Genomic DNA, 12,122 nt, shown 5'->3' with positions numbered 1-12,122 from the left:
AAAACTATTTAACAACAGATTTCCTATCCAACTGCAAGGCAATGACAGCCGACTTCTAGAATGCCATACAATGATCTAAAACTATTTAACAACAGATTTCCTATCCAACTGCAAGGCAATGACAGCCGACTTCTAGAATGCCATACAATGATCTAAAACTATTTAACAACAGATTTGTTGATTTGAAGAAAATTCATATATGAACTACTTACACTTTGGATATTGGTACAAATAATAGTTTTACAGTAGAAATTGTATGTATAATATTGTAAAGAAATTTGGACTGTATTTGGCACATACAAGCATATTATATTTCGTAGAGGTCTATATTTATTTTCTTAAGTACAAAGAAAAATTATAGTTCTATATATAATATATTCATATTGGTCCATGTGTATATATTACTATTCCTGTTTGATGTAAGTAATTTTGTTTCAAGTTTTTGTTGTAAGTAATTTAATTTTGTTTGTTATAAAGTAATGTTGTAGTAGTTGTAAGTCTGTTTGTTGTAAGTAATTTCATTCCAATTAGTATTCAATTTTACGTGCATGTCCAGGTCACCCTCCCCCCCAAACTTAACGGGAATTTGAGCATTACACATCGTTTGTGCACGACCACTCTGCGTATGTGCATGCAAACTGAAAAAAATATTAAAAAATTTAATTTGGGGGCTAGGGATACGAGACCCCCTCATTTCTTGAATCTAAGCATTGCTGGAAGGATTTCGTTTGTGCATCGTATGTGCACATACTTTCGCCGTCATCAACACCAATTGCAAAAACTTGCAACAAGTGATGGGGGCTGTCCCCCCCCCCCCAACAGTCAAAACATCCCAATTTTTGGCTCAATAGCTTGTGCACGTACATGTAACATTTGCGCACACTTTTTAAGCAAGAAAACGGGTACCTAGTCACAGAAGTGAGGTACAGTACAGGGGCCAAGGAGACAGTTGCCCCCAGTAGTGATGAATTATTATTCTCACCCCTAAGTGAAACAAAATAAAATTACCTAAATTTACTGCCTTTTATCACTTTCGGGGTCAACCGTTTCCTTGGCCCCTGTACTGTAGCCTACCTCACTTCTGTGACAACCCTGGGCCCCCAAATTTAATTTTCGAATAATTTGTTCAGTTTGCATGCACATATTATTATTATATGCAGTGTTCGTGCACAAACTATGTGTAATGTTCAAATTTCCGTTACACTAGGTGGTGGGGGGAAGCCTGGGCATGTACCTACGTTTCAATTTTTTATCTATAAATAATTCTGACATATACTTGAAAAATGTCAAAAGGTTGTTGATTCATGAAATGAAATTTATTTTTCGTACACAATATCATCTAAATATACTAGATTTAGAAATTAAAAACAAAGTGGATATGAATGAAGAAGATGATAAGAATTGAGGAAGATTACAAAGATACGCACAAAATCTACGTTTTCTCAGTTTTTTTTTCAGCTCTGCTGATGTACCGTATACAAATGTTGTATTGGAAGGGTTTTGAAATGCACTCAAGATCGGCGGGTTTCGAGCGTTTTCTAGGCTTTCTCAATAACTAATTGACTTGACAGATCATGTTCAAATTTGATACAGATGACTCCAGAAGTAACTTGTGTACGAGATCTCCAGTAAAGCAGCATCCCAGCATCAACGCAGCTACTTTGATAATTCTGAGGAGAGACACATTCCTTCATTCAAGATGGGAAATACACGCTGTCGGATGGGAAATTTCCTTTTTGAGAATCAACAAAAAAACGTAAGATGATAGTGGATATGAATGAAGAAGATGAGAAGATGATAAGAATTGAGGAAGAAAAAGAATTGTATGATCTCGATGATGATTATCATGAAGAGGACAAGGGTGAAAGAGATGATGACATTGAAACTGTGGATGATACTGAGGATGAAGATGTTATTGACGGCGATGAAGATGATGTTGATGCCGAAGAAGGTCATCATGATTATGATGATGATGGCGATAAAGACGATGAGCATTTTCCTGATTAAGACTGGGAGTCACTTGTTGATGAATGAAGAAGATGAGAAGATGAAAAGAGGATAAGATTCAAGGAAGAAGAAGAATCGGAGGATCTTGACAAAGATGATGATGATTATCATGAAGAGGATGAGGGTGAAAGAGATGATGACATTGAAACCGAGGACGATACTGATGATGAAGATGGTATTGACGGCGATGAAGATGATGTTGATGCCGAAGAAGGTCATCATGATTATGATGATGATGGCGATAAAGACGATGAGCATTTTCCAGATGAAGTCTGGGATTGACTTGTTGATGACATAATAAATAATCAAATGAAAAGTGATGCATTGCATCTGGCCGCAGCTAGAGGTCACACTAATATAGTGGAACTCAATTCAATTCAAATTATTTCCATAAAAAATACATCAATAAAACATTCACATTACAATTCAATAATAAATATTTTCAGGAAATGAATATTGCCCCACATAGACTATTGGTCCGTGTGTGGGGGAAGAATTCCTATCTATAATAACTGTAAAATAAAAAATTCTGCTTTAATATTATTCTCACTTGATTATTACAATATTGGAATATATTATATAAGAAAAATAAATATAAATATTTTTTTATAAACAGAGCATGATGACGTGGGTTTTTTATTGAAGATTACTATAGTATTATGTTGGAGTATCTATCTCCTTAAAGGGCACGCCACACCAAGCTCGCTACCGCGGCGGTAGCGAAGTTTTAAAAATCGCTAGCCATGTATTCAGGTTGAGCGCGCCACACCGAGTTCGCTACCGCGGCGGTAGTACGGCGCACTACCACCTACGACCGCCTGCTAGGCGATTCAACAAAAGTTCGCTGAGAGGTAGTACGGCGGACAAAGCGAGCTCAGTGTGGCGCGCTCAACCTGAATACATGGCAGGCGATTCGAAGAGGTAGCGCAGTGCTGAGTGCTGAAGTCACGCCCTCCCCCCACTACTAGACTCACTACTCGGAGATTACCGCTAGCGGACGTTTTTCGGTGTGGCGTGCTCAGCCGAGAAAACTACCACCAGCGGTACTACCTCGGCGGTACTGGCGAGCTTGGTGTGGCGAGTCCATAAGTTTTTAAATTACTTATATGTTCAGAGTGCTGCATCACAGTACCAGAATTTGAATCAGAGTCTACATATAAGGCGAGTTTATGAGGGCTTCTGATGCCTCCCGACCAATACCAAGCAACCATGTGGCTATCTTCTTTTTGTAGTTAGCAACACTGCATCCCTCAGCCTCTTTTATTGTAATTGGAAGATTGCGATGAAGTAGGTGAGCAATACGAAATGGGTTGTTATCGACCGATGTAAGGTAGCTCTAGGTGTATTAAATTCAAAATTCAACAATAGAGCCTGTGAAAATCAGAGTGGTGTAAGTCATATCAACCTTCTTCTGAGAAATTAAAGGTTTTAGTAGAAGCTATTCCCTCAATTCCCAAGTGAGAAGGTGATGAATTTTATGTTTTCAGGGCCACAAGCATGTATTGTTCTCACTAATGACTATTGATTTGACCAAGAAAATAATCAATTAGGCTAACATTTTTGTAGGTGTGTTAATGATCAATTAACATTCCAGAGTGCTGGCCGCCGCAGCGCACTAGTCCAGTGCGGGATCGCAAGAGGACGTCTAGGAAGGCCAGGAAAAGCCTTTCCCGCAACTCCGCGGACGATCCGGACCCCAGGAGGACACCTGGTCCCGGCCAGTAGGACTTAGGAAAGTCCAGAGTGCTGGCCGCCGCAGCGCACTAGTCCAGTGCGGGATCGCAAGAGGACGTCTAGGAAGGCCAGAAAAGCCTTTCCCGCGACTCCGCGGCCGATCCGGACCCCGGGAGGACAGCTAGTGCCCGGCCAGTAGGACTTAGGAAAGTCCAGAGTACTGGCCGCCGCAGCGCACTAGTCCAGTGCGGGATCGCAAGAGGACCTCTGGGAAGGCCAGGGAAAGCCTTTACCAGAGCTCCGCAACCAACCCGGACCCCGGGAAGGCACCCGGTGCCCGAGGACTAGGACTTAGTCCCGACACGAAGCCCTTTCTCACGACTAACACTGCAAGGTTCCTGTTCCCTTCTTTCCGCGACCAACCCTGTTTGGCAGTGCGAAAGCACGGCCCCTCTTTCCTAAAAGAGGGAAACATTCCTCCAGAGCACTCAAAACCCTGTTTCAACCCCCAACCCGAGCGAGGGTTATTATTATTATTATTATTATTTTTATTTCATCCCAAACATCTGAATAATCAGACTGGGGATAAGTCAAAAAGAGCAACCTAAAGGAGGTTCTCAACACATATCATGATACATTAAAATACTGTAATTATACAATAGTCACATGAAATATTAATAAATATATATATATATACAGTATATATAAAAACGCAGTTAGTCAAGATTACCTATGTACAAGGACCTGGGAAGAATCAAAGACAAGGAACAATAATATATCACTCCTGCAGAAACTCATCCACAGAATAGTATGGCCTTTCAAGTAACAACCTCTTTAACATTCCTCTGAATCTTCGTAAGTCCGCCATGTCTCTAATATCCTGAGGTAATCTATTATATATTTTGGGCCCATATATTGCGGAGATTTTTCAAACATGGCGGTTCTATGAGCAGCCACTGATAGGGAGGCTGAGTGCCTTGTATTGTAACTGTGGATTTCATTATTGCGGGTGAAGTTTGGTAGGTTTTTGTGAACGTATGAACAGATCTCCAAGATATACAGTGACGGCAGTGTAAGTATCCTGCTACTCAGGAATAGTTCTCGACAGGGATATTGGGGGGGCTTACCAGAAATAACTCTTAATGCTTTTTTCTGAGATCTAAATACTTGGATGAAGAATTTTGATCTTCCCCAAAGGGTTATGCCATACTTGAGGAAAGGAAAAGATAACCGTAATATACCACCATTAGGGCTTTGAAGCTCAATGTGTTTTTGAGCACTCGCAGAGAGAAAATAGCCGAGTTAACCCTGGAGCATATTTTTTGAGTGTGTACTGACCAGTCCAATCTACTATCTAGTGTTACTCCTAGAAGATCAACAGCAACGCTCTGCTGGGGTACACTCAAATCGGCCAACTCATTAAAGTTTCTGGATGCAAAATGGGGGGGTTGGAAGGTAATGAACTTGGTCTTACTTGAGTTCATAGACAGACCATTTGCAGCAAACCATTTCTTGATATTCAGTAGCTCTTCCTGTGTTTGGGTGACTACAGCTCTCAAACTTGAATTAGTGATAATAGATGATGTGTCATCGGCATACTGAATAAGTGGCTTAGTAGAGCAAGATGACAGATCATTTACGTATATAATAAATAATGTGGACCAAGGATGGAGCCCTGTGGTACACCAGCATTGATTACAGCCCATTTTGATTGATAATTTTTATTGTCATGCGATTTAATGAGCACCTCCACTTGCTTGGGACTAAGAAGTTTAAATCTCATCCTAGAGCTGCAGTTACCTACCACGTTTCTTGTTGAAGCTAGCAGATTGTGAGTACTTCCAACACGGTTTGGAACCTCGATGAAAAAACTGTTAAAATCCTCTGCTGGTTGACGGACGCCCCACCAAGACTCCCGTCCCCTGCCGCGGCCCTCCCCAGTCGCCGACTGAGTTTAGCCGGCCCAGAGCGACACTGGGAACTCTGATAGAGACAGGTGTGGGCAAAAATCTACTCAGAAGATTGGCACACGAACGTGGGGCCCAAGGCAGGAGGAGAAAAACAGCAATGAGTGCAGAGGAGAAATGTAGTCGCGCCGGAGAAGACCAGGAGGCGCGAGAGGATAACAGCGATCCAGGAGTGTCCTGGATCTACAAACTCCACCGGAAAGAAGCAGTGGATCTAGCAGCATCAGCAGGGCTACCTACAACAGGTACCATGGCAGAGCTCAGGAGAGCTCTTGTCGAAAACCACCGGAGGACAATGGTGGAGGCCGCCGGTCTAAACAGGATCGGTGGCGGAGCTGGCACAGGTCAGGAAGAGGAAGGAGCTGCAGCTTTGTGGCCACCAGTCGCGGAGGCCACTGCATGTTCCAGACTGGAAGAAATACCCAAGGAGACGTCTCCAGAGTTTGATGGAGACTCCAGCAACTCCTGGGTGTACAGAGTGCACGATCAGGGCTTGATTGATCTACTACTCGACTCAGTGCTGACAGATAGCACAAGTACGAGCCTGAGGAGGGCTCTACTGGAGCAACGACGGCGGATTGTTGCGATGCTCCCTGTTCTGGATAATGGGGAGGAGGCGCTTTGTCGAAGAGCGCGAGGGCCAGCACCAGTTAGCGAGGAGGCAGAGCCTGCACTGGTGAGGCCGGAGATGCCGGAGGGGCATAATAACATGCCTAGGCATGTGTTGAGGTCACCTACCGGGTCAGCGGTGCCTGCTACATCCTGTATGGACCCGGGTGCCGTGTGTGACAAGGTTCGAGGGTGGCGGCTCTCATATGATGGGAGTGGAGATGCTCCAAGTTTTATGGAGCGGCTCGAGGAGCTGCAACAAGCATATGGCTTGTCTGGCAGGCAGTTATTTCCAGCGCTACCTGAAATGTTAGCGGGGAAATGTTCCTTATGGATGAGGAATAGGAGAGAACAGTGGAGACACTGGGACGATTTCCTGAGAGACTTTCGGTCTCGTTACTATCCACCTACTTATGTGGAGGATCTTGAGAATGAAATTCTCGACAGGCGGCAGAAGGAAGGCGAGCTCATAGACGACTATGTTGAGGAGCTGCTAACGCTGATGAGGAGAAGAGGTGGTTTTTCAGTGAGTAGCCAGGTACAGAGATTGTACAAAAATCTTTTACCACGCTACAAGCTCTACATCAGGGAGGCTGAAGTGTACACCACCGACGACTTGCTACACTTAGCGAGGCAATATGAACGAATTAAATTCGAGGAGAAGAGTGCTCAACAGAGACAACGAGCTGTGAAGCAGGAGGAGGTGAGGAAGCAGACCAAGCCTCGACAGGAGACGACTACTACACAGCGCCGGAGTGAACAACCTCCAGAAGGCCCCGTATGCTGGCAGTGCAAGAAGGTGGGACACTGGAGATCAGAGTGTCCGGAGGTTTCACTCTGCTCAAAGTGCGGGAAGCCACGACCAAATTGTTCCTGTGAGAGAGAGCAGAAGAAGACTTCTGATAGAACAGCTGTGGTTAAAACAAGGCTTCAAATCCAGCTAGAGCCGGAGCTCCAGGATGACAGCCGTCTCTTCACTACAGTGAAAATAGGAGACAGACAGTATAGTGCTCTTCTCGACACCGGAGCAGAGTCCAACTATATTAGCTATAAAGCTTTTAATAGTTTGGAAGCAGTGGAACGAGAGCCTGTGCAGCGCGGCGCTGTTATGGCTAACGGAGCGGCTGCACATCTGCGAGGTGGTGTTATAACCAACCTGAAAATCGGCAGAATATCCCTATCAACAACACTCACAATAATGGATGGGCTTTCTCCAGATATTCTGCTTGGTATGGAGTTTCTCCGTGAGCACCGGGTGAGAATAGACCCCTATTCCCGGTCAGTGGAATGGGATCCTCATCTCGTCAAAGAGCACATTGGAGATGATATTTCCACTCCAAAAGTGGTAAAAGGAGCTGTCAACTTGAGGCTGGCTACTGTTAAAACCCAGCCTGACATATGGAGGTCGAGGAAGCCACCTGTAATTATTCCTGTGAAGAAGCAGGAGAAGGAGAAATTTCCTCAAGTCCAGAAACACGTAGGAGCCGTGTGGAAGACTGGAAAAGAGGAATTTATTTCTCAGAAAATTTCTCCAGCCCGTGGAAAGTTCATTTGCTGGCACTGTAAACGAGCTGGGCACTGGAGGTTCAGCTGTCCGGAAAGCGGTACCGGAGGCGGAAGAAGGAGGATAATTTTCAGCAAGGAGCTGAGATAATCGTCAGCAGTGCAGTCTAGAAGACTGCCGGTGCTGGAAACTACACTCAAAGTAGTTTCGGATGTTGGAGACAAGAATTATAATGCCAACCGGTATTATAATTGGAAAAGGAAAGGAAGGTGAACCCTGGACAGCTAGTCTACAGGAAGGAGTTTCACCTGTCCTCGGGTGCTAATCAGCTTGCCGCGAAGTTAGCGCCGGAATTTTCTGGCCTCTATGAGGTCGAGGAAATGTTGAGTGCCGGTAAGAGGTTTACTGTGCACAAGAAGGCACCAAGCTCCAGCTACACCTGCCCGAAGATGAGGAAGAGGATGGTGATGGAGCAGTTGCGGAAAAGGTGGACGGAATTCGAGCGGATGGACAGCAGGAGGCCAAGCGAGTCTATAGAAGGTCGCTGCCTATCCGAAGGATGGGATACCAGAGAGGTGTCACGCGCCGCCAATAAGGAGGTAAGAGGCGAGAAGGGGTGAATATCATAAGAGTTCAATCATATCACAGCTTTAGAGCTATTTTTGATTCATAAATTATCCCATTTAAAATGAGGAAATTAAATTTTTTGTCAAAGACAAGATTGCATAGAAATTGAAGAAAATTAATTCAGAATTATTAGCACGAATTTATTGGCCGAATTTTGAAGATAGCATTAGCACGATTCCGAAAATGATGAAAATATTAAAAGACTGACAATATTATTGTTATTGAAAGAAATTGGTCAATAGTTTATTAAAAGGAAACAGCATATTCCGTTTAATTTTTCTCATAAAATAGAGTTCTACTTAAACTAAATGGCAACTCAACCATTACAGTTTAATTAATATAATCGGTCATGAAGCACTGGCTGATTAATGGAAAAATTATTATTGACAAATCAATACGTTTCTTTTGATCTGAAGGCAATCCAATAATTTCAGATTGAAATTTATTTACAATATTAGATGTGACCAAGCAAGGATAATCAAGAAAATTTTCTATAGTCTATGACTAGTTAATAACAGCCAATCGATTCCAACTAGACTAAATTTTCTTGATCGGTATTACCGATATTGTTGTAACCAAGTACAGGTTAACAAATAAAACTTGCAGTAGCTTGTTTTTTATTTGCCATAAATAGTTGGTGGCGAAATGAGTGGATGGAGAATATTAGAAAATATTATAGATCAGTATGATCTGACTAATATTTTAACCATGAGGTAATGGTTATAATAATTGAAATCATTTAATGAAGCTGGTGGTAATTGCTTTAATCCGTGTAAAGTGTTACGGTGCAGTTAATTAACAGACGTTATTATACTGTGGGATAAAAGTGAATTACGTTGCAATTAATTATTCATGTGGAATGAATAAATTGCGTTTGATTGTGAGTCGAGATGTACTACAATCGGGGGTTATTAGCTTCAGATTATGATTCAAATTTTCTAATATTTCACTTGAAAAATAAAGTCGGAGGACTTACTATAAATTGGAATAAAATATTTATTTCAATTGGAATTAATTCTATGTTGGATCGAAAAGTTGTTTGTGCTGTGCTGTGAAGATAAGATAACGTTATCTCAACTGGCTAACTGCTATCGCCAAGCTTCTAGTCTGTAGAAGAGAATTACTTCTCCTTTTCAATAACAATTTATAAATAGAATTCATGTGAATTCTAGTTTTTCCAGATATTCTACTGTTATTGAGTCAGTCTGTGTTAGATCGTGCTATTGTTAGTTTGGAATTAGATCACGTCTCGAGGGTGAATCTAATTCTTACTCACCTACCATCATGAGTTTATTGACGGTGCATTAATTCATTCAATTATTACTATTGTGCTGATTGTTGTGATTATTTTTCGGAAAATCAATATTTACTGAGTGTGAATTAATTAACAGCTGTTGTGTCATTATACACCTTGTGTGAGTAATTACTTTGGAAAAGTAAATTAAGATTTATTTCGGGGTGAAATAGTCTTGAAGTGAGAAAGCGAGAGACAGCAATAAATGTTCACTGATTGTGAATTAATTAGCAGATTTTGTCTGTTATAATAAACACACTGTCATTTATATCCAATGGAGTTACTTTGCATAAGTAAATCATGTGATTGATTTCCTTATTGAAATGAACAGTGAGAAGTGGAATATTGAGTTGAAATTTATAGTTCCGATTTTATTATTGTGATTTAATGAGAAGGTTGAGATCCTCATAACAGATCGAAAATTATTATTATTTCGACCACATTTAATTGTGATAAAATCGAAATATGTGGTGTACATCACCACCAGTGGCTTCATGTCAACCATAATAATTCAGTATTCTACATCATATTGTCATCTCTCATCTTTTTTTTGAACAATGATGGCTGATACAATGAACTAAGTGAGGGTATCCATCACTCTGACCCTTGGTGATTTTCCTGGACTCCAATTCACCTCTGTCAACTTCTGCCTCCTGTGAAGTGGTACATTGTTGTGTATCACGTTTCTTCTTGAGGATGGGGACTGCAACTTGAGTCTACTTCCTCGACGAGCTCCTGGAATTATTGGAGCTGTATCTCAGCTGACTATTGCTGAGACCACGACGAGTTCCTGGTCGTCTTAGAGATTCATCCCAGCTGTCTGATGCTGGAAGTTGGGGCAGTTGCGCAAGCACGACCATGCAGGGCGAAAGCCCGGCACATGCAGTGCGCAAGCACGGCGAAGCAAGGCAGTGTGAAAACACGGCCATGCAGGGCGAAAGCCCGCACATGCAGTGCGCAAGCACGGCGAAGCAAGGCAGTGTGAAAACACGGCCATGCAGGGCGAAAGCCCGGCACATGCAGTGCGCAAGCACGGCGAAGCAAGGCAGTGTGAAAACACGGCCATGCAGGCGAAAGCCCGGCACATGCAGTGCGCAAGCACGGCGAAGCAAGGCAGTGTGAAAACACGGCCATGCAGGGCGAAAGCCCGGCACATGCAGTGCGCAAGCACGGCGAAGCAAGGCAGTGTGAAAACACGGCCATGCAGGGCGAAAGCCCGGCACATGCAGTGCGCAAGCACGGCGAAGCAGGCAGTGTGAAAACACGGCCATGCAGGGCGAAAGCCCGGCACATGCAGTGCGCAAGCACGGCAAAGCAAGGCAGTGTGAAAACACGGCCATGCAGGGCGAAAGCCCGGCACATGCAGTGCGCAAGCACGGCCTGCAGTGCGAAAGCACGGCGCTCTCATCTGCAGTGCGACACGGCGTCCTCGGCAGTGTGGAAACACGGCAACTCTGCAGTGCGGGAGCACGGCGTCCTTTTCGCGATGCGAAAGCATAGCGTTCCTGGCAGTGCGGAAGCACGGCGCCCCGGGCAGTGCGAAAGCACGGCGTTCCTTTTGCAGTGCGCAAGCACCGCGTCCTTATTTTTGCAGTGTGAGAGCACGGCGACTCATTGCAGTGCGGAAGCACGGCGTTTCCCTTGCAATGTTATTTAGGTTCTTGGAACCTGTCTGAGGTGTTGTTCACCTCGTTTTTTGTGTTACCCGCCCCTCCTGGCAGTGCGAGAGCACCGCGACTCTCATCTGCAGTGCGGAAGCACGGCGTCCTCGGCAGTGTGGAAACACGGCAACTCTGCAGTGCGGGAGCACGGCGTCCTTTTCGCGATGCGAAAGCATAGCGTTCCTGGCAGTGCGGAAGCACGGCGCCCCGGGCAGTGCGAAAGCATGGCGTTCCTTTTGCAGTGCGCAAGCACCGCGCCCTTATATTTGCAGTGCGAGAGCACGGCGACTCATTGCAGTGCGGAAGCACGGCGTTTTCCTTGCAATGTTATTTAGGTTCTTGGAACCTGTCTGAGGTGTTGTTCACCTCGTTTTTTGTGTTACCCGCCCCTCCTGGCAGTGCGAGAGCACCGCGACTCTCATCTGCAGTGCGGAAGCACGGCGTCCTCGGCAGTGTGGAAACACGGCAACTCTGCAGTGCGGAGCACGGCGTCCTTTTCGCGATGCGAAAGCATAGCGTTCCTGGCAGTGCGGAAGCACGGCGCCCCGGGCAGTGCGAAAGCACGGCATTCCTTTGGCAGTGCGAAAGCACCGCGTCCTTATTTTTGCAGTGCGAAAGCATGGCGCTTCTTGCAGTGCGAAAGCACGGCGTCCCCCATCGCAGCGCGCAAGCACGGCATGCAGGGCGAAAGCCCGGCCCGCAGGGCGAAAGCCCGGCAAAGGTAGTGCGCGAGCTTGACCAAGCAGTGTGGGAACACTGCAGCCAGATTGCGAGCTCGT

General features: G+C 44.5%; 1 protein-coding gene across 1 annotated transcript; it reads left to right on the top strand.

The window, feature by feature from the left end:
- Positions 1–1,761: 1,761 nt before the first annotated feature.
- On the top strand, positions 1,762–2,289 carry LOC120350725 (prostatic spermine-binding protein-like). The gene is made up of 2 exons (XM_039425459.1): positions 1,762–1,951; positions 2,123–2,289. Exons 1-2 carry the CDS (start codon positions 1,762–1,764, stop codon positions 2,287–2,289), a joined length of 357 nt encoding a protein of 118 aa, XP_039281393.1.
- Positions 2,290–12,122: the final 9,833 nt, after the last annotated feature.

The sequence above is a fragment of the Nilaparvata lugens genome, chromosome 3 (assembly GCF_014356525.2).
Source record: "Nilaparvata lugens isolate BPH chromosome 3, ASM1435652v1, whole genome shotgun sequence".
In the NCBI taxonomy this organism is placed as follows: domain Eukaryota; kingdom Metazoa; phylum Arthropoda; class Insecta; order Hemiptera; family Delphacidae; genus Nilaparvata; species Nilaparvata lugens.
This window is presented reverse-complemented; position numbering and strand designations above follow the sequence as displayed.

Bases quoted from the DNA above. Each gene is read 5' to 3' on its own strand.
- LOC120350725 (XM_039425459.1), top strand. From the start codon at position 1,762: ATGATAGTGGATATGAATGAAGAAGATGAGAAGATGATAAGAATTGAG. The intron at 1,952-2,122 runs GTCATCATGATT...ATTATCATGAAG, and splicing joins TGATGTTGATGCCGAAGAAG to AGGATGAGGGTGAAAGAGAT.